Genomic DNA, 20922 nt, shown 5'->3' with positions numbered 1-20922 from the left:
AATACAGATGTTAGTCATTAATACCTCTGACAATCCCGGGAAGATTGAGGAAATAGGATGTGTCACATCAGCTTTGGTATGTCAACTCTATGCCCAAAACCAAACCTATTCCATCCCAAACTTGCTTCTGCTTGGTGACTGGTATTAACAGCCTCCCAACCTTCTGGACTTGAATCATCTAAAACTTTTCATGGTCCAAAAAAATAAAAAAAATAAATAAAACTATGGAGTTCCCGTCGTGGCACAGTGGTTAACGAATCCAACTAGGAACCATGAGGTTGCGGGTTCGGTCCCTGCCCTTGCTCAGTGGATTAACGATCCGGCGTTGCCGTGAGCTGTGGTGTAGGTTGCAGACCCGGCTCGAATCCCCTGTTGCTGTGGCTCTGGCATAGGCCAGTGGCTGCGGCTCTGATTCGACCCCTAGCCTGGGAACCTCCATATGCCGCAGGAGCGGCCCAAAGAAATAGCAAAAAGACAAAAATAAATAAATAAAAATAAAACTTTTCATGGTCCATTCTATCACCCAAAATTCTCTAATTCCCAAATCTGAACTCTAATCCCAATGCCCAGGCCACAGTAGAATTCACATAAATGGGAATTAATGCACATTCCTGCCTTTTCAATCCATTCTCTACACTTTTGCCAGTCCCTCCCCTACTAAAAAATGTTCAGTTCCTAAATAGAGTACAAAGTCTTCAACTCTAGTTCCAATTTATGTTTCTTGGTTTTATTTTGTTTTCATGGCATGGGTCCAGATCCTATGCCAGAGATCAAATCCCTGCCATAGCAGCAACCTGAGCTGCTACAGTGACAACACTGGATCCTTAACCCACTGTGCTTCAAGGGAACTCCCCAATTCATGTTTCTTTCATTCTATTTCTTTCTTCTTCTTTTTGCTTTTTAGGGCCACACCATGGCATATGGGAGTTCCCAGGCTAGGGGTTCGATCAGAACTGCAGCTGCCAGCCTAGGCCACAGCCACACAGCAACGCCAGATCCAATCTGTGACTGTGACCTACACCAGAGCTCACGGCAATGCTGGATCCTTAATCAACTGAGCAAGGCCAGGGATCAAACCCGAATCCTGGTGGATATTGGTTGAGTTCGTTACCATTGAGCCACAACAGGAACTCCTTTCATTCTATTTGTAAAGCTTCCCTCTCCCCAAACTCTTGCTTTCTGCCCTGATGGCACCAGTCTACTTTGTGTTCCCAGAGTGTCATCTGTGTGTTCTTATCTTGGAATCTTTGATCGCTTTGTTCTCTCCGCCTGGAACAAACACCATTACCACAATCAACCTTGGCCAGTATGCCAACTCCTCTGGATGGCACCCGAGGTTACTTATACTGGATTTAGTGATTGTTTTCCTGTAGTTTCATGATACTTCACTCTCTGTAATATTTCTAATATCTGCCTTGTTTTATGCTTAGAGAGTACCTAGATTTTCTCCTCAGGTTTTCATTCTCATTAAGATTTTAAAGTCCTTAAGTGTCAGGACCATAATTTATTCATCATTTCAATTCCTCACAGAGGACCTTTGATTAATATACTAGGGATCTCAAAAATATTTGTGTGCTCAGTTACATTTAGAATGGTGAACATTTGACTTACGACTTCACAGGAGTTTCCATTGTGGCTCAACAGTAATGAACCCAACTAGTATCCATGAGGACACAGGTTCGATCCCTGACCTCACTCAGTGGGTTAAGGATCTGGTGTTGCTGTGAAGTGTGGTATAGGTCGCAGATGCGGCTCAGATCTGGGGTTGCCATGGCTGTGGTGTAGGCCAGCAGCTGCAGTTCCAATTTGTCTCCTAGCCTGGGAATCTCCATATGCCGCAGGTGCAGCCCTAAAAAAATATTTAAATAAAATTAAGTAAAAAATAAAAAAGAAAAAGACTTCACAAAGAACATATGGATGCTGAAATTTATACCTTTTTTTTTCCTTTTTAGGGCCGCTCCCGCGGCATATGGAGGTTCCCAGGCTAGGGTCTAATCGGAGCTATAGCTGCTAACCTACAACGCAGCCACAGCAACTCAGGATCCGAGCCATGTCTGCAGCTACACCACAGCTCATGGCAACGCTGGATCCATAACCCGCTGAGCAGGGCCAGGTATCAAACCCAAAACCTCATGGTTCCTAGTTGGATTTGATAACCACTGAGCCACGACGGGAACTCCCAATTTTGTCTTTTAATTCAACTCCTTATGAGGAATAAATTCCATAGTATTTTTTTAATTTAGTCATAATGTTTGCCTGTTGGCGTGCTGTTCCAGCGGCTAGCATTTGTAAAATCCAGTGGTCATTTTGGAGAGACGGAAATGCCACAGTATAGCTTTGCTCTTGTACTGCCACTCACAATATGCCTGTGTTTATTTCCCTAACCCCAGATAACTGAGAAGGACTGATCATTGTGTACTTTTCAGTAGCAAATGTGGGATCCTACTAGTTGATAAAATTTGTTAAGGAAGCTACACAATGGATGGAGCCTAAATAAAGTCATGCAGACCTGAATGAACCCTGCCCTCAATCTCTAAACACTGATTCATGAATTCCCAGCATCTTGCATCTTTCCATCACCCACAGCAACGCATATCTTCTACATTTTCCTCCAGGAAATTTGTCTTCCATTGTGTAGCTGAAGAATGACTGTGTAGATGGTAGTGAATGGCAACATTTAATTTTAACTGGGACTGTCTGGAGATGAATTGAAAGGTAATTCTAACGTAAGAAATCTTAGGCATTGTAGCAAGGCAGTGAGAAAAAGGCAATGGAAATGATCTAGTAAGGTTTTTTTAAGTTTATGTCTTTTTTTTTTTTTTTTTTTTTGGTCTTTTTAAGGCCGCCCCTGGGGCATATGGAAGTTCTCAGGCTAGGGGTGGAACTGGAGCTGTAGCTGCTGGCCTACACCACAGCCACAGCAACGCCCGATCTGAGCTGTATCTGCAACATACACACCGAAGCTCATGGCAATACCTGGATCCTTAACACATTGAGGGAGGCCAGGGATCCAACCCCCATCCACATGGATACTAGTTAAGTTCATTAGTGCTGAGCCGCAATGGGAACTAGTCATGTTTAAAAAGCTAGTGTCTTTGCAAGCCTCAGCTCAAATATCACTTACCTAGGGGCTCTCTAAGCCCATCGATTCTAAAGTAGCTTTCCTCCGTATCAGAGCATTCTGTTTTCTTCAAAACACTCATCACTTATCATGTGAAACAATCTTATTTATTGATTTACTTGATAGTTATCTCCACTAGAATGTAAATTCTATGACATAGAGATTGGCTTATGCCATTGCATTCCCAGAACTGATGATAGATATTTGTAAACAAACAAACCAGAAAAATGAAATAGGAGATCCTGCTGTGGCAAAGTGGTTTAAGAATCCGTCTGCAGTGGCTCAGGTTGTTGCAGAGGCGAGGGTTTGATCCCCAGCCCAGTGCAGTGGGTTAAAGGATCTGGCGTTGTGGCAGCTGCATCACAGCTGTGGCTCAGATTCAGTCTCTGGCCTGGGAACTTCTGTATGGCCTGGGTTCGGCCACTTAAAAAAAAAAAAATGAAATGAACCCTTATACAGACAAACCTTGCTAGCAAGTTAAGTCGTTTGATGTGCTTAGAGGGGACTTCCCATCATGGCACAGCAGAAACGAATCTGACTAGGAACCATGAGATTGAGGGTTCCATCCCTGGCCTTGATCAGTAGGTTAAGTATCCAGCATGTTGCTGTGAGCTGTGGTGTAGATCATAGACACGGCTCAGAGTTGCATTGCTGTGGCTGTGGTGTAGGCTGGCAGCTACAGCTCTGATTCGACTCCTAGCCTGGGAAGCCACATGTGCCATGGGTGTGGCCCTAAAAAGCAAATAAGTGTAATAATAATGAAGTGCTTGGAGGAATTATCTTGTGACTCATTGGGTTAATGATCTGGCCTTGTCAGTGTCACTGCTGTGGTTTGGGACACTGGCCTGGGAACTTTTACATGTTGCAGGTGTGGCCAAAAAAAGAAAAAAAAGTGTTTAGGGGAAGAAGAATATACTATCTAGAAAATTACAATATAGTTTTTACAAATGTGAAGTAGTACCCCCAATCACTTAAAATTTTTTTGGATTTACAAGTTTTTCATAAGCTCTTTAAAAAGGGGAATCATAAATTCCATTAAAATTCCAAGAGAGGTCTTCTGCATACCCTATATGTGTAGAACATGACAAGTATTCACCAAGTTCACATTCATTAAAATTTCAAAGACTTTTTTTTTCATGGCCACACATGCGGCATATGGAAATTCCCAGGCTTGGGGTAGAAGCTGTTGGCCTATGCCACAACCATGGCAACACCGGATCTGAGCCACATCTGTGAACTATGTGGCAGCTTGTGGCAACACCAGATCCTTAACCCATTGAGCAAGGCCAGGGGTGGAATCCAAATCCTCATGGACACTACTTTGGGTTTTTAACCAAGTAAGCCACAGTGGAAACACCCAAGACTTGAAAGAATTTAAGGAGAATTTAAAGGAAATTCCATACTTAAAAACAAAATTTGCCATATTATTTAAAAAATTCAATATGCATTATTGCATAATGCATTTCAGATTTTAATATAGTTAGTTGAAATGTTTTTTAAAGCCTATTTGAAGTGTAAGTATTCTGAAAGACTTTAAGGTGTTTCTTACCACAGCTGCCAAATAATAACTTCGCAGAATTTTTAAAGTTCTTAAGCGCTGAAAGAACTACACACAATGTGCATGTTCTTTCACAAGGAAGTACCTAAAATGGGTGGTCACGACAGAAATAGGGTTATTTAATCCCTGGTCACAAGTAAAATTCATAGGCCCTTGGCCAGGAGGAGGCACCTGGCTGAACTCATCCCAAGGAAAATGCATTGCTTAGGAAACCCAAGAGAAGTTGGTGATTATTTGCTCTAGTGCTCAAGACCAAATTCTTCGAGTTTTCTTGCCCTCCAAATCTAGTAAAGAAGGGGGAAATAAGAGAGGAGAAGGAGGGAATGAGGGAGAAAGAAAGAGGAGAGAGAGGGAGAGAAAAATGGAGAGAGGAGTAAGAGGGAGAAAGAATTGCGCTCCAAGCCCCGCCCCTGTTTCCTAGGTAACCGGGTAAACAGACCTCCTTTCTCCATTTTCCCCAGTGAACTCCGTTAAGTGTTAAGCAGCAGGCAGGAAGCAGTGGGCAGGGAGTCCAAATGGAGATGTGCTCTTTCGTGAGAGTGCCATCTCCCAAAGTGTTGGGGTCCTCCAAAGCATTAGGATCTTCCCTCCAGCCGGGTACAGCTTACCCCTTAGAGATGAGTGCCCTTGGGAAAGTGAGGGTGTCTGAGAGGAAATCTCCCCTGGGCATGGCGGTGGGATTCGTCCAGGAAGGAAAGGGTGGCTTAGGAGAGAGAAGAGTCTTCATGGGAACAACATCTCCTACGGAGTTAGGGCTCAGAGTGAGATTAGGAAAAGAAGATTCCTCATGCACTAATAAATATGAGGAGAGGATAGCATCATCAGAAACAAAATCTCCATCAAGCAAAGGGCTTGAAATGAGATTAAAAAGACCAGATATTTCTAGGACCTTCATGGATGGGAGTAATTTAGGAGTCAACAGGGTCTCAGCCCTACAGGAGACAAAACCTTCTCTGAGTATGTTGCCAGGAAGGGTGGGTTTAGAAAATGAGCGTTTTTTGGCAGGGTGTTGTCCTGGGAGGGTAAAACGGCCTCCACTGGGCATGGTGTGTAAAAGTCCACAGGCTGTAGGGAGCAGGAGATGTCCTGTGGCTGGTGACCTTGAAGGATTAGGGGCTTCAATGGGGAAGCAACTTGTTTTGGATATGGAACCTAGACAGGAACTGGAAAAAGAGTCCACCTGTGTGGTGATGAAGCCCAAAGCAGAGATGGAGCCTCCTGTGGAGGTGGACATGGGGCTACCCCAACCAGAGGATCCAGATGAAACTAATCCCACAGATCTTCATATGGGCTTGGTGATAGAACCATCTGAGTGCCAGCTGGCTCAACTACATGAAGAGCAGAAGGTGGCTGAGAACACTGAACTGGGAGTAGAACCTCCAGATCACATCAGACCCATATACTCCGGGAAGTTTTTTGATCGGACGCCTTGCTGGCCAAGTGTAAGTTGTTTTCTGGTACTTTCCCTAGGACCTATGTATAGCCATGACTTTATCCAGATGACAAACTAATGAGAGTTGTTTGGATTTGTGAAGTCAAATTGCAAAGGTTTTGTTGAGATTCTGGTATTCTTTGTCCCTTTGGACGGTTCTTCAGTTGTTACTTTATGTGATTGCCTCTGACTCTTTGCCTCCTTTTCTAGATGTCAGCTTTGTTTTCTGTGCACAGGAGTGGTTCTTCTTGATTTCTCCCTTCATCCTTTGACCCACATTTCATTCTTCAATCTGCATTTTCTCAACCCTCTTACTGCAATACATATTTTATCCTAATATTCATGTACATTTTTCAAAAACATTTTTCTTTTTCCATTCATTATTCTGAGTTATTTATTCTCTCAGCAAAGATGTGTGATGGCCATTATGCTGGGTACAGTGCACTATAAAATGTAAAGCATTATAATCCCTATCCTATGGGTTTAGGCTTTCCAATTTTGGAGACAATAACCAAACAGATATTGTATAGACATCTAAATGATAGAAAATAAATGTGATCCTTAATAGAAATACACTTTTAACATAGAGCTCAATGGAAAGTTTGGACAGGTCTGTTTGGAGGAGATGGGAAAGGCTTTACAGAGCGAATAGTATTTGAGCTAATTTAGAAAGGTGTCAGTATTTGTCAGAAGGGAAAAAGAGTTGGAGCATCTTGGGAAAGAAGAATAGCATAGAGTATGATCAAAGCTTCTAGTGTTGGGGAGGTGTAAGCAATTCTTTGTAGCCAGCATGGTTGTAAGATGAAGATGAAGAAGAAATCTGAAGGTCGAGAATGTAGGGGTAAAACATATGGATACAGAAGCAGTGATGGTTCTTTATGAAGCAATAAATAAATAAAATTTGCCTTTTGGAAAGAAAATTCTGATATCAATAACAATGGTGGACTGGAAGGGGGACTGTTGAATGACAGGAAAAAGTGAGAAGGTTATTCCAAAGCATTGATGGCCTGAGGTTAATGTAGACTTAGAATAGAGAGGAGAGAGCAATTCTGGAGCCTTTTAGGAGATAGTATTGTTAACAGCGTCTGTCCACTTGTGGATCTATGTGGCGAAAGAGACGGAAGTTGGTGGATGACTTAGGAGTTTCTAGGTTGATGCGATCTTTTTCTGTTTGGTGGCAAATGAACATCTGGTGTTGGCCATCCTGCATTTGAAATATCTGCAGGATGTCAGATGAAAAGCCAGGGAGACAGTTGTTAATGTGAGCCTGTTGGAGTCATGGGTGGAGATGGGAGAAGAAGGTCTAGGCAAGAACCTTAGAAATATATAAGACAGAGAAAGAAATGTCAATTAGGTGAATTCTTGAGGATGAGGATTTTCTTTTATTTATTATGTATTTTCATGGCATATCACAATGCTTGGTGTACAGTGGTCATTTAGTAAATATATGTTTGATAAATGGTAAGAAGGCTGGATGATTAAATGGGAGAAAGAACAGTCAGAAAAGAAGGAGGTGAGTTTAAGAGGGTGGTACCGAGCAACATAAAGGGAACGGGAGTTCCCATTGTGGTTCAGCAGGTTTAATCCCTGGCCTCGCTTAGTGGGTCAGTGATCTGGCGTTGACGTGAGCTGTGGTTGCACACGTGGCTTGGATCCCAAGTTGCTGTGGCTGTGGTGCAGGGCAGTAGCTTGCAGCTTGGATTAGACCCCTAATCTGGGAGCCTAAATATGTCTTAGATGCAGCCATAAAAAGCAAGCAAACAAACAAACAAACAAATAAATAAATTCAGTGTCCTTAAGTTATTCTGGGAATAAAGGATACCATGCAATGAGATTTGAGATCACAATTCTGCTGAAGTGGTCACAAGGATTCTGCAGAATTTTTTCTGCATCTGCAAAACTTTTGTTCCCCTTGGGACTTCAGGGTGTTCTTTTGTCTTTGACCCACTTTGCTTTCTGGTTTCCTTATTGGATTTCCCCAGCTGCTCTTTTCTCACTTGACCATGCCTGCTTCTCCTTTCTGGATTGGATCTGCAGTCTATGTCTTCAGACCTGATCTCACACACTAGCAGTTACCAGCTTCCGGTTTCCAATACAGGCAATTCTAAAACCTCTGCTTCCTCCTACCTCTCACATCCTCCTTTCTAAATGTGAGAGGACAGAAAAGGGAGTTTCAAAGAGAAAGTGACTTGCAGTATGAAAACGTCTCTGATAGGGTAAATAGAATAAAGATGATTTAGCTTTGGACATTAAAAGAATTAGCACCATTGTTAGAAGAGCATGATGGAGAATTCAGATTCCAGTATACTGAAGAGCAAAATTAGAATTGCAGAAAACCCTTGTGAATTTTTTCTCCCCTTAAGAAAGTGGTGGGAGTTCCTGTTGTGGCGCAGTGGTTCACGAATCTGACTAGGAACCATGAGGTTGTGGGTTCGATCCCTGGCCTTGCTCAGTGGGTTGAGGACCCGGCGTTGCCATGAGCTGTGGTGTACGTTGCAGACAAGGCTCGGATCCTGCATTGCTCTGGCTCTGGCGTAGGCCGGTGGCTACAGCTCCAATTAGACCCCTAGCCTAGGAACCTCCACGGGAGCAACCCTAGAAAAGGTAGAAAGACCAAAAAAAAAAAAAAAAAAAATGTGGTGAAGAGAATGGAGTAAAGATTCCATTTAGCAATATTTTTACTTATTTAGTGAATCAGTAGGAGTTTCCAGAGATAACACAAAGGAGAGAATGGCTGGAACCAGACCCCAGATAAGAAAGAGGGAATGGAAATAGGATCATTGGCAAGAGAAGAGATTAGCCTAGACTAGAAATGAGCCTCCCTTTTGCTTTTTAATTGACTTTCTTTTTTCCATTTTTAAAAGTTTTATTGAAGTATAGTTGATTTACAATGTTGTGATAATTTCTTCTGTACAACAAAGTGATTCAGTTATACATGTACATACATCCATTCTTTTTCAGATTCTTTCCCCATATAGATTATCACAGTTTATTGGGTAGAGTTCCCTGTGCTATACAGAGGCTCCTTTTAAAATAATTTTTAAAATATTACAATATCTACTTTCACTATTAAACAAAGATACTAATGTTATAGAAAGTTTAGAAAACACTCATAATTTTAATCCCTCTGACACTATGCCTACTAGCGATTTGTTGCATTCACATTCATTAACAATCATTGGTGGCTTTACTTTATCATCGTCACCATCCATGGAGCTTTGCAGATATTAACTCTTTATAGGTGAAGAAATTGAGGCAAATTAGGTAAGTTGGCCAAAGTCTTACAGCTAAGACGTGATAGCCCCAGGATTTGAATTCATAACTTCCCTTTTTTAAAAAATTTTTTAGGGCCTCTCCCACAGCATATGGAGGTTTCCAGGCTAGGGGTCTGAATTGGAGCTGTAGCTGCTGGCCACAGCCACAGCTACAGCAATGTGAGATCCTCCCTGAGTCTGGAACCTACACCACAGCTCATGGCAACGCCGGATCCTTAACCCACTGAGTGATGCCAGGAATCAAACCAGCATCCTCATGGATCCTAGTCGGATTCACTAACCGCTGGGCCACGAAGGGAACTCCCCAATATATGATTCTTTTGTTGGACGTTAAATTTTTTTTCTCCAGATTTTTCTGTAAAAGTAGTCTATGAACTTTTTTATGCATATGTCTTAGAATATTTCCTTAGGATCGAGCTTTGGCAGAAGCCAAAGGAGGGATCGTTTTCTAGTTCTTATTGCCAAATCTTTTCCTAAAAAATCAAACCTCTAAATTTAAAAAATTAATAATAATAATTTGCAAGAAATTGTTTTAATTCAGTTATTTGATTTATAATGAGAATGAAAATTGTTTCATATGTTTGTTTTTCATTTTTTAAATTCTTTTTTTCTTAAAATATTTTCTCTTTTTGTTTTAGTTTTTGTTTTTTGCTGAACTCTGATTAGTCTTAATGGCTTATCATTATTATTATTATTATTATTATTATTTTTGGATTTTCTAGTAGACAATCATATTGACACTTTTGTTTTCCCTCTTCTGTGTGTATAACTCTCATTTCAATTCCTATCTCATTGTGTTGCCTATGATCAATAACACAATATTGAAAGGTCTCTTTCCAGATTTTTTATTCTTTTTGGGGGGCCACACCTGGGACACACAGAAGTTCCTGGGCCAGGGATTGAACCCAAACCATATCATCTTTTCAGGTTTAATGGGAATGATTCTAATTGTTCACCATTAAGTATTATTTCTATTGGAATTTCTTTGGTGTATCAAATTAAGAACACCTATATCCAGTCCCAGTTTAATAAAAATGTTTAAACATCAGGAATAGAGCTTAAGTTATGAAGAACTTTCTTCACATATGTTGAAATATTTCTTTTTTTCTTTTTTTTTTTTTTTTTTTTTTTAGGACCACACCCCTGGCATGGGGGTTCCCAGGCTAGGGGTCAAATCAAAGCTATGGTTGCCAGCCAACACAATAGCAACAGAAATGCCAGATCCGAGCCACATGTGTAACCTACACCACAGCTCACTGCAACACCAGATACTTAACCCAATGAGTGGGGCCAGGGATAGAGCCTGCATCCTCATGGATACTATAGTGGTTTGCTGAGCCACAACAGGAACTCCGAAATACTGCTTTTCTGAATTAACATGGTTAATTTTCTAATGGTGAACCATCTTCATATTTTGGGGCTATGCCTCACTTGGTTTTGATATATTATTATTATAATACTTGGATTTTATGTGCCAGTTTTTTACTAGGATTTTTGCATCTATGATCCCATGTAATATTAGACAGTAGTTTTCCTTTTTCTGTTATCTTTCTCTGAGTTTGGTGTTAGGGTAATGGTAGTACATGAAAAAATTGGGAAGCCTTCTGTATTTTCACTTTCTTTATGCTTGTGATGGTTTAGATATTATGTGTATTATCTATTCCTTGTAGCACTCACACAGCTAAAAGGAAAAGAATAGGAGATCCTCCAACTTCTTGACAAAGGGAAGGGAGGGTAAAGTATTTGATGCCCCTGAGTTCATCCAGTCTCAGGGAAGGGAGACAGTGCATTGGGGTGAGGTCAAATTCCATTTTCAAGCGTGCAAGTGAGGAGAGTTCAGATAGAAATACCCATGTGTAGACCTTTCTAAAACAACACCTGAGGACACTTGGTTTGGGAACCAAGGGAACTGGGGAGCTCATCCCAATCAGACTCCTTTCCAGTGTTAGGGGAGGGGGAGCAGATACATCTCATTGGAAGGACACTCATCCTGTGCTTTGAAGTTGCTGCCCAAAGTTGGTGTTGAGCTGCAGGTGAAGGTCTGCTCTGATGAGCTTATGAGACCTCAGTAGGCCTCTAGTCCTGCTAGTAAAACAGTCATTGGTATAGCCATAAGGCACGGTGTTCAGGAAAAGTCTCCAAGAAATGGTGGCCTTCAAGAACTAAAAATGTTCTAGTAAAAGGAGGTCCTTGAAAGGTGTCTTGGACAGCACTCTGGTAGAGATCAAAACCTCTACAATAGTCATTTCTCCAAGACATCCTGACACTGTCCCTTGATTGCCATTAGTGTACTGACTATAGCGGAGACCTTGGAGTTATAAAGATAAAACAATGGAAACTTACAAAGTGCATGCATTGGTAAATAGTATGAGCCCTGAAGTACAAAGAGGGAGAAGAAAGGAAAGGTTCAAAGAAAGGTTTAAAAAATTATATTGTCTACAACAACTAGACAGTATGTTAGGTGCTGGGCTACAAAGATGAAAAATGATACAGTACCTGCTTTCAAAATCTTAACAATCTAGAGGCTTGAGACCAATAGACAAGTGATTTTACTTGACATATGATAAATGTCCTGCAAAAGGCTGCTTTATTTTTTTTCCTGTTCTATACTAAGAGAATATGATAGCTATTTAGTGGGTAGGTAGAGGCAGAGGGGTCACCCATTTGTAAATCTTGTGAGAACCTGGTAGCCATACAAGCCCTGATACTGAAAAATAAAGAGGTGCAAAGATTCATTTTGTCTGAATTTGCAAAGAGTTGATCTCTGAAGAATTCTGAGAAGTGAGTGGTTTAATTTGGATAATGGGTTCAGAGCCTTCTGGGCAGAAAGACTGATGCTATCACTCCTAACTTTTTTGCTGAAATAGTCAAAGGTAGGGATTTCTATGAGTAAAATGTAGTGGTCTTGGGCCTGGCGGGGGAAGATGGGACCATTATGCTAACCCACACTGAGTTTGTAGAGTGGATGATTATGGGTTGGTGGGTCTTGAGTAGCTGAAAATGGTCTTGTATCAACCTTTCTAAGTTGACTTGAATTTTCGGAACCAATCTTCTGAGATGTGAAAGAGGTACTTGGTCACTGAAAACTAGAATATTGAGGGCTAACTGAGGAGATGGCCAAGCAAGGTGGCACTGGTGTGGCTGGGAACTGAGGAAGGAGGCTGCTGAGCCAGGAGGTGGTCAGTGCAGTTGGGAGTTTGGTTACATACAACTTACCTGAGCAGGTAAGTTAATATACTGAGGACAATAGGAGCCAGGTTTGCAGTTCCCCTTTTGGCTCAGCAGTAACTAACCCGACTAGCATCGTGAGGATATGGGTTCTATCCCTGGCCTTGCTCAGTGGATTAAGGGTCTGGCATTGCTGTGAGTGTGGTGTAGGTCGCAGACATGGCTCAGATCCTGCATTGCTGTGGCCAGAGGCTGTAGCTCCAGTTTGACCCCTAGCCTGGAAACTTCCATACCATATGTGGCAGGTGTGGCCCTTAAAAAAAAAAAGAAAGAAAAAGGAGGCAGGTTTCTTACTGGTAGAGAAAAATGTTACAAACACAAAAAAGAGAAGGATAGAAGGAATCCTGTTGTGTTGGATTGTAACTGGAGGTATTGGTGAAAACTCATAGTGTATCTGTATTTACTTATCTCTATCCCTATCTCTACATCTATATCTATGTATATATCCATGTCAAAATCCATGTGTATGTATCCAAACTAGATACATTTAACTGAATGTATTATAGAATTGATGTAGATGCAAATATGTGGGGGAGTGTGTACACACACACATTTCCTAGCTCTGACTTCTAATAGGAACTAGAAGCAGTGTTTATCTAGTAGCAATGAGCATATCAGAACCCAAATCTTGATTTGTAAATATCATTCTCTACTAAAAAGAATCAGGGGTGCTCCTTGGTGGCTCAGCATGTTAAGGATCCAGCATTGTCACTGCTATGGCTTAGGTCACTGCTGTGGTGCAGATTTGATCACTGGCTGGGGAATTTCTAAATGCTGCAGGTGTGGCCAAAAAAATAAATTCAATAAAAAAAAAAATAAAAAGAATCAGGACTCTTTTGGGGAATGGCCAACTAAAAGGCTGGTGTAATATAATATGAACTTAGAACACTTCGAGAGTCAAAAAGTAGGAAAATTCTCAAAGGATAATGCATATATCTCAAAGGGGTATAGAAACAAACTTGAAGGGGCTCCCGGTGGCTCAAATGTATACTTTGAGTATTAAATAGAATTACCAATGAGTAAAAGGGTGAGAGGGGCAAGGATAAATTAAGAGTATGGGATTAACAAATGCACACTACCATATATAAAATAAATAAACAACAAGGACTTACTGTATAGCACAGGGAACTATATTCAGTATCTTTTTTTTTTTTTTTTTTGTCCTTTTTTTTAGGGCCACACCTGCGGCATATGGAAGTTCTTAGGCTGGGGTCGAATCAGAACTGTAGCTGCTGGCCTATACCAAAGCCTGGGATCCAAGTTTTGTCCGTGACCTACATCGAAGCTCACAGCAACACCAGATCCTTATCCCACTGGTCGAGGCCAGGGATTGAACCTGCATCCTCAGGGATACTAGTCGGGTTTGTTACCACTGAGCCCCAAAGGGAACTCCCTATATTCAGTATCTTGCAATAACCTATAATAGAAAAGAATTGGAAAGAACTGAATCACTTTGTGGTCCACCTGGAACTAACACAGTATTGTAAATCAACTATGCTTCAATTAAAAAAAAACACCATTGAATAAAATTGAAATCCATGAGCCCATACTGATATAAATATATGAATGACTGAATAAATGGCAAGAGAAGAAGTTTTCCTTGCATTTACTAATGCCAACTAGTGAATGTAGATGGTGTGATGGAATTAGAAACTCACCATTTGGCAACCATCATAGTAGTCATGGTTTAGGCCAGAGTCGTCAATGGATATTAAAATAGTAGGTAGGTAAAAGTTTAGTGAGGAATTGGATATTTACATAGAATATTTATTTATTTATTTAGTCTTTTTCCTTTTCTAGGGCTACACCCGCGGCATATGGAGGTTCCCAGGCTAGGGGTCTAATCAGAGCTGTAGCTGCCGGCCTCTGCCAGAGCCACAGGAACTTGGGATCCGAGCCACATCTGCAACCTACACCACAGCTCACCGCAATGCCGGATCCTTAACCCACTGAGCAAGGCCAGGGATCAAACCTGCAACCTCATGGTTCCTAGTTGGATTCGTTAACCACTGAGTCATGATGGGAACGCCTACATAGCATAATTATTGATCACAAACTTTACAGTGGAGAAACCTGGCAGGCTTTACCTTCATTTAGTGATCAAAGTCAACACTACCAGTAATAGGACACATCAACAGTGTGTGCTCCTTGATAGAAGAACACAGCATTGTTTCTGGGATACTGCTGATAAAAATGTATAATTTTAATCATGAGAACACTAGTCGAACCCCAACTGAGGGATGTCTAACACAATAACTGGCCCAGACTCAAAAGTGTCAAGGTCATAAAAGACAAGAAAACTACAGGAAGTCTTCCTGACCAAAGGAGACAAAGAGACGGGACGACTGAATGCCATGCATCCATGCCGGCTATCAAGGTGCCTGGATCCTGACCCACTTCAAGAGGCCCTGCCATGGGGAGTCTAGTCGTTTGACAGCCTCCACTTGCTGCCCATGGACCCACTGCAGCGTTCCTTCATTAGCCCACACTCCCAGTGAGAGAGCATGTCTAAGGACTCTAGAACTGAACCAGTTTACCCAACAGAGCTTCCTTTAATGGCAAATGTAATCTCAGAGACCACTCATGGCCTGGTCAACGTGTTCTCACAACTGTGTTGTGGTCAGGCACTCTTTATTCTTCCTCTTTTCTCCCCCCCTCCTTTTTTTTTAAATAAACCACACAGCATATGGAATTTTCTGGCCAGGGATCAAATCTGAGCCAGCTGGGACAATGCCAAATCCTTAACCCACCGTGCTGGGCCAGGGATGGAACAAGCAATGTCACAGAGACAAGCTGGATCACTAACTCACTGTTACAGCGGGAACTCCTGAAGTTCTTCATTCTTTTTTGTTTGTTTGTTTGTTGGCTTTTTAGGGCTGCAACTGTAGTACATGGAAGTTTCCAGGCTAGGGGTCAAATTGGAGCTTCAGCTGCCGGCCTACACTACAGCCACAGCAACTCGGGATCTGAGCCATGTCTGCAACCTACATCATTGCTCAGGGCAATGCTGGATCCTTAACCTACTGAGCAAGGCCAGGGATCAAACCTGCAATCTCATGGTTACTAGTTGGATTCATTTCCAGTGTACCACAGTAGGAACTCCCAGATCTTCATTCTTAATACTTCCTTCCCACTCTTTTTTCACATATGTCCTGATCTGATAGGGCTCCCTGCCTACTCCTACCCACTAATCTTTCACTGGTGTTTCCCCTCATAAATCTCTCATATGGCTAATCGTGGTGTCTGCTTCTCAGAGGAACCAACCAATCGCACTGTGACCTTGGATTTGCTCCTTTTGCTAGAAAGGACAGTACTGTGACAACTGGTGATATTTGAATAGGCTCCTTACATTAGATACTAGTATTATACCCATACTAATTTAGAAAGTAGGAGACAACAGTTTTAAAATTTCAATAAATTTTAGAAAAAGGGAAGATGAAGATATGGCAACTGATTTTGAAGGGGAATGTGAAATCAGGTGGTCATTTCCACCAGAAATGATCCCATTTGCTTGGAATATTCCCCAAGAAGCTCAGCCCTTGGAAGAGGCTGTAGCAAAGCTTGGATGTAAAAATTGAAGTTTGGGCCAAAAGTCTGAATTTAGCATAGTTAGGTTTCTGGTTCCCCTTCTCCACCCTAGGCTACCCTGATTCCCACCTCTTTGCACAAGCTCCTGCTCCTTCTACCAAAACTGTGGGTTTATTTTCCCAAAGTGGTTTTTGGAACCAAAAGTCACCAAACTGAAGATTAGGCAGGGTAGAAGCTCCAGGCTGAAGATGGGGCATTAATAATAATAAGTGCAAGTGTACTTTCTTCAGGGGCATTTTCCTAGCTTCCTCTCCCAACAGGCCCAGGACCAGTTGCCAGTAGGCAGTGAGTAGAGAGACAGGAGGGTATCAGGAATGAGAATAGGGACTCAGTGGTCAGCCTGCTTGGGTTCAGATATCTGCCAGTATGGAAGCAGTGTAACCATGTCACTCAACCTGTCGGTGCCTTGGTTTGCTCACAAGGGAGATGATAAGAGTACCTACATGGTGGCAATCATTATGAGTAGTAAGTGAATTAATACACAGAAAGCCCTTAGAACAGTGTCCACCATACGCTCTGTGCTTTATAATTGTCACCTGTTATTAGTACTATTACTGTATTACTGTTCCCTGGAAATTCTGAATAGCATGGGGGAAAAACTGATACTGGGAGCTCTACCAAAATAAAGGCTGCCTCATTGTCTGATCATCATAAAGGAAAGACAGAGAGTCAACATGTCTTGTAACACATGGAGCTACGTATCGTTTTTGTGGAGCCTAACTTTGTGCACAGATGAGCCAGCTCGAAGGGCAGGGCTCAAACAAGCTAATAGAAAAGCCAGAGGGAACAGGGAAAAACGTAAGCACACAGAAAAGCTACCTGAGAGATAAAAGTTGTTGCATTCAGAAGACAAGATTGAACTTTTTAAAGAATAGAGAAGGAAGAACATTTCAGAACTTAAATATTTTGATAACCTAAATAAAAATTCAGTAAAAGACTGATGGATGAAATCAAAGACAAATGCCCTTTATATATATCCAGACAAAGAGACACATTCACCCCAGTCTCCATGGTAGCACTATTTATAATAGTCAAGACATGGAAACAACCTAAAGTCTCCTGACAGATGAATGCGTAAAGGCGACATGATACAAACATACAATGGAATACTACTCAGCCATAAAAGAGAATGAAATAGGAGTTCCTGTCGTGACTCAGTGGTTAACGAATCTAACTAGGGACTATGAGGTTTTGGGTTCAATCCCTGGTCTTTTTCAGTGGGTTAAGGATCTGGCATTGCCGTGAGCTGTGGTGTAGGTCACAGACATGGCTCGGGTCCTGTGTTGCTGTGACTCTGGCATAGGCCAGTGGCTACAGCTCCGATTCGACCCCTAGCCTGGGAGCCTCCATATGCCACAGGTGTGGCCCTATAAAAGGCAAAAAGACAAAAAAATAAAAAATAAAAAAAAGAATGAAATAATGCCCTTTTTCAGTAACAAAGATGGACCTAGAGATTATCATACTAAGTAAAGTAAGTCAAAGAAAAATACCATGTGATATCATTTATATGCGCTATCTAAAATAAGACATAAATGAACCTATCTACAAAACAGACTCACAGACATAGAAAATAGACTTGTTGCCAAGGGGGAGGGGAGAGGGAGTGGGATGGACTGGGAGTTTGAGATTAGCAGATGCAAACTATTACTTTTATATATATATAAAACTTCGCTGCTGCATAGCATAGAGAACTATACTTAATGTCCTATGATAAACCATAATGGAAAAAATAAGACAATGAATGTATATATGTAGAACTGAATCACTGCTGTATTGAAGAAATTAACACAACATTGTAAATCAACTATACTTCAATAAAATAAACATTTTTTTAAAATGACCATTTATCAGGTTGGGGTGGAGGTCACTGGGATCAGCTGAGCCTCCAACTCTTTAGAGCTGAGGAAGTAGAACCCAAGGTGGCTAATCATAGCTGCTCCTAAATTCTGTCCTGGCTCTACATACTTTTGATTCTCCTTCTTATTTCCAGTGCATCTACAGCTGTTTGCCTTCTATTTGATATTGTTTACTGACTTTTTGATAACCTTTCATTGCCTTTTTTTTTTGGCTTAGTAAAGTAGTACATGGTAAAATAGTGAGAAAACAGTTCAAAGAAGAAAATAGAGAACTATGTCTAGATACTCATGTAGCAACAGAAGAAAGGGTGGGGGAAAAAACTGTAACTGCAATGTATACATCTAAGGATGACCTGACCCCCTTGCTGTACAGTGGGAAAATAATTAAAAAAAAAAAAAAAAAGAAAGCCCATTGATCAGCAGAAAAAAAAGAAAATAAAAGCACATGGATCTCGCTACTTAGAAATGGCAATCATAGCTAACAACTTTTTAATCTATGTGTTCTTTTTTTTTTTCTTCTTTTTACAGCCTCACCTATGGCATATGGTAATTCCTGAACTAGGGGTCCAATCAGAGCTGCAGCTGCAGGCCTACACCACAGCCAAAGCAACACCGGATCTGAGCCACATCTGCAACTTATGCTGCAGTTTGCAACACTGATGAGCGAGGCCAGGAATGGAACCTGAATCGTCACAGACACTGAGTCAGGTTCCTAACCTGCTGAGCCACAATGGGAACTCCCTGTCATGTGTTCTGTGTGTATTGTGTATAGAGATGCACTTCTGTGTACCTGTATGATACAAATGTACATCTTTGTTTTAATTCATGTTATATCATGAACATTTTCCTATACCGCTAAATGATTTATATCTATCTTTTTTTTTTTTTTTTTTTTTTTTTTGTCTTTTTGCTATTTCTTTGGGCCGCTCCCGCGGCATATGGAGGTTCCCAGGCTAGGGGTTGAATCGGAGCTGTAGCCACCGGCCTACACCAGAGCCACAGCAACTCTGGATCCGAGCCGCGTCTGCAACCTACACCACAGCTCACGGCAACGCTGGATCCTTAACCCACTGAGCAAGGTCAGGGACCGAACCCGAAACCTCATGGTTCCTAGTCAGATTTGCTAATCACTGCGCCACGACGGGAACTCCTATATCTATCATTTTAAATGAATCCACAAGAGCGTTTCATTGGAAGGTACCACATTTTATTTAAACATTTGCTTATTGTTGCATATTTGTTGTATTTACATCTATGTAAATAAAACACAAGTTCATTCTGTTTGTCTCTTACTGGACTACATGAAAATTTGCACAACAGATTTTCACTAAACTTGAAGGATGTGTTTGGGGTAGCCAAATTAAGAGTGTAGCCTGTGAAGAAGAATAGAGTGAATTCATTTTGTGGAGCTCAGTGGAGAAGTGATAGGGGAGGGGAAATCATTTTTCCTCTACTCTTCTGAATTCTTGGCTGAGACCTCCAGTTGAAAGAAGACAGCTTAACAAAAAGACCCAGGAGATCTCCCCATGGCTCAGTGGGTTAAGGACCCGACATAGTCTCCATGAAATTTTGGGTTCGATCTCTGGCCTTGCTTAGTGGGTTAAGGATCTGGCGTTGCCACACACTGCAGTGTAGTTTGCAGATGTGGCTTGGATCTGGCGTGGCTGTGGCTGTGGCTATGGCCGTGGCTGGCAGCTGTAACTGATTCAACCCCTAGCCTGGGAATCTCCATGTGTGGCTGGTGTGGCCTGAAAAGCTAAAAAAAAAAAAAGTCAAAGTCAACCTTCTCTTCCTAATACAGAGAGGTAGATACCTTTACAAGTGATTTCCTTTGTAAAATGGTTCGAAATAATCCTCATGACAAAAGGCATATTTTGGGGTGGCAAATTCTGCTATCCTTTACACCTCAAATTGATGAACAGGCATCCCTAGAAACACTGAAATAAAAAGAAACCCACGTCTGGAAGAGATGAGGGAGATATAACACATTTTGACATGGGAGATGGAAATCACACAGAATGGGGAGTTACTGTCGTGGATCAATGGTAATGAACCTGACTAGTACCCTTGAGAACTGGGGTTTGATCCCAGGCCTCACTCAGTGGGTTAAGGGTCCCAAGTTGCTGTGAGCTGTGGCTTAGACCGGCAGCTGCAGCCCCGATTTGACCCCTAGCCTGGGAACTTCCATATGCCAGGGATGCAACCCTAAAAAGACCTCCCCCCTTCCCCACAAAAAAAGAAAGCAATCAAACAGAATGGCTTCCATTTTTGTGTCTCTAATCAAACGGCCTGAGGACATCAAAACCTGATTATAGCACTGATTTGGAATCACTTGCTCCCAGGCTAGAGGTCGAATTGGAGCTGCAGCTGTTACACCACAACTCACAGCAGCGAGGGACCGTTAACCCATGAGTGAGGCCAGGGATCAAACCCGAGTCCTCATGGATACTAGTCGGGATCGTTACTGCCAAGCCATGACGGAACTCCCGAATTGCTTTTCTTATTGGGGTTTTTTGTTTGTTTCTTGTTGTTTTTTTATGGCCACACCCATGACATATGGAAGTTCACAGGCCAGGGACTGAATCTGAGTCACAGCTGTGACCTATGCCACAGCTGCAGCTAAGCAGGACTTTGTTTTTTTTTTTTTTGTCTTTTGTCTTTTTGTTGTTGTTGTTGTTGTTGTTGTTGTTGTTATTGTTGCTATTTCTTGGGCCGCTCCTGCGGCATATGGAGGTTCCCAGGCTAGGGGTCCAATCGGAGCTGTAGCCACCGGCCTACGCCAGAGCCACAGCAACGCGGGATCTGAGCCGTGTCTGCAACCTACACCACAGCTCACGGCAACGCCGGATCGTTAACCCACTGAG

The 20922-nt window shown here is 41.8% G+C and overlaps 1 protein-coding gene across 1 annotated transcript in view; it reads left to right on the top strand.

Moving 5' to 3' along the window:
* The window catches only part of EFHB (EF-hand domain family member B), a 72741-nt gene continuing 56962 nt past the window's right edge, over positions 5144-20922 (top strand). The window contains exon 1 of the mRNA XM_003132069.4: positions 5144-6121. Within this exon, the coding sequence (XP_003132117.2) occupies positions 5195-6121 (927 nt within the window). The 5' untranslated portion in view covers positions 5144-5194. The remainder of the gene's footprint in view (positions 6122-20922) is intronic.

Source organism: Sus scrofa, chromosome 13, assembly GCF_000003025.6.
Source record: "Sus scrofa isolate TJ Tabasco breed Duroc chromosome 13, Sscrofa11.1, whole genome shotgun sequence".
Lineage (NCBI taxonomy): Eukaryota > Metazoa > Chordata > Mammalia > Artiodactyla > Suidae > Sus > Sus scrofa.
Note: the sequence above shows the minus strand (reverse complement) of the source record. Positions and strands in the feature narration are given on the sequence as shown.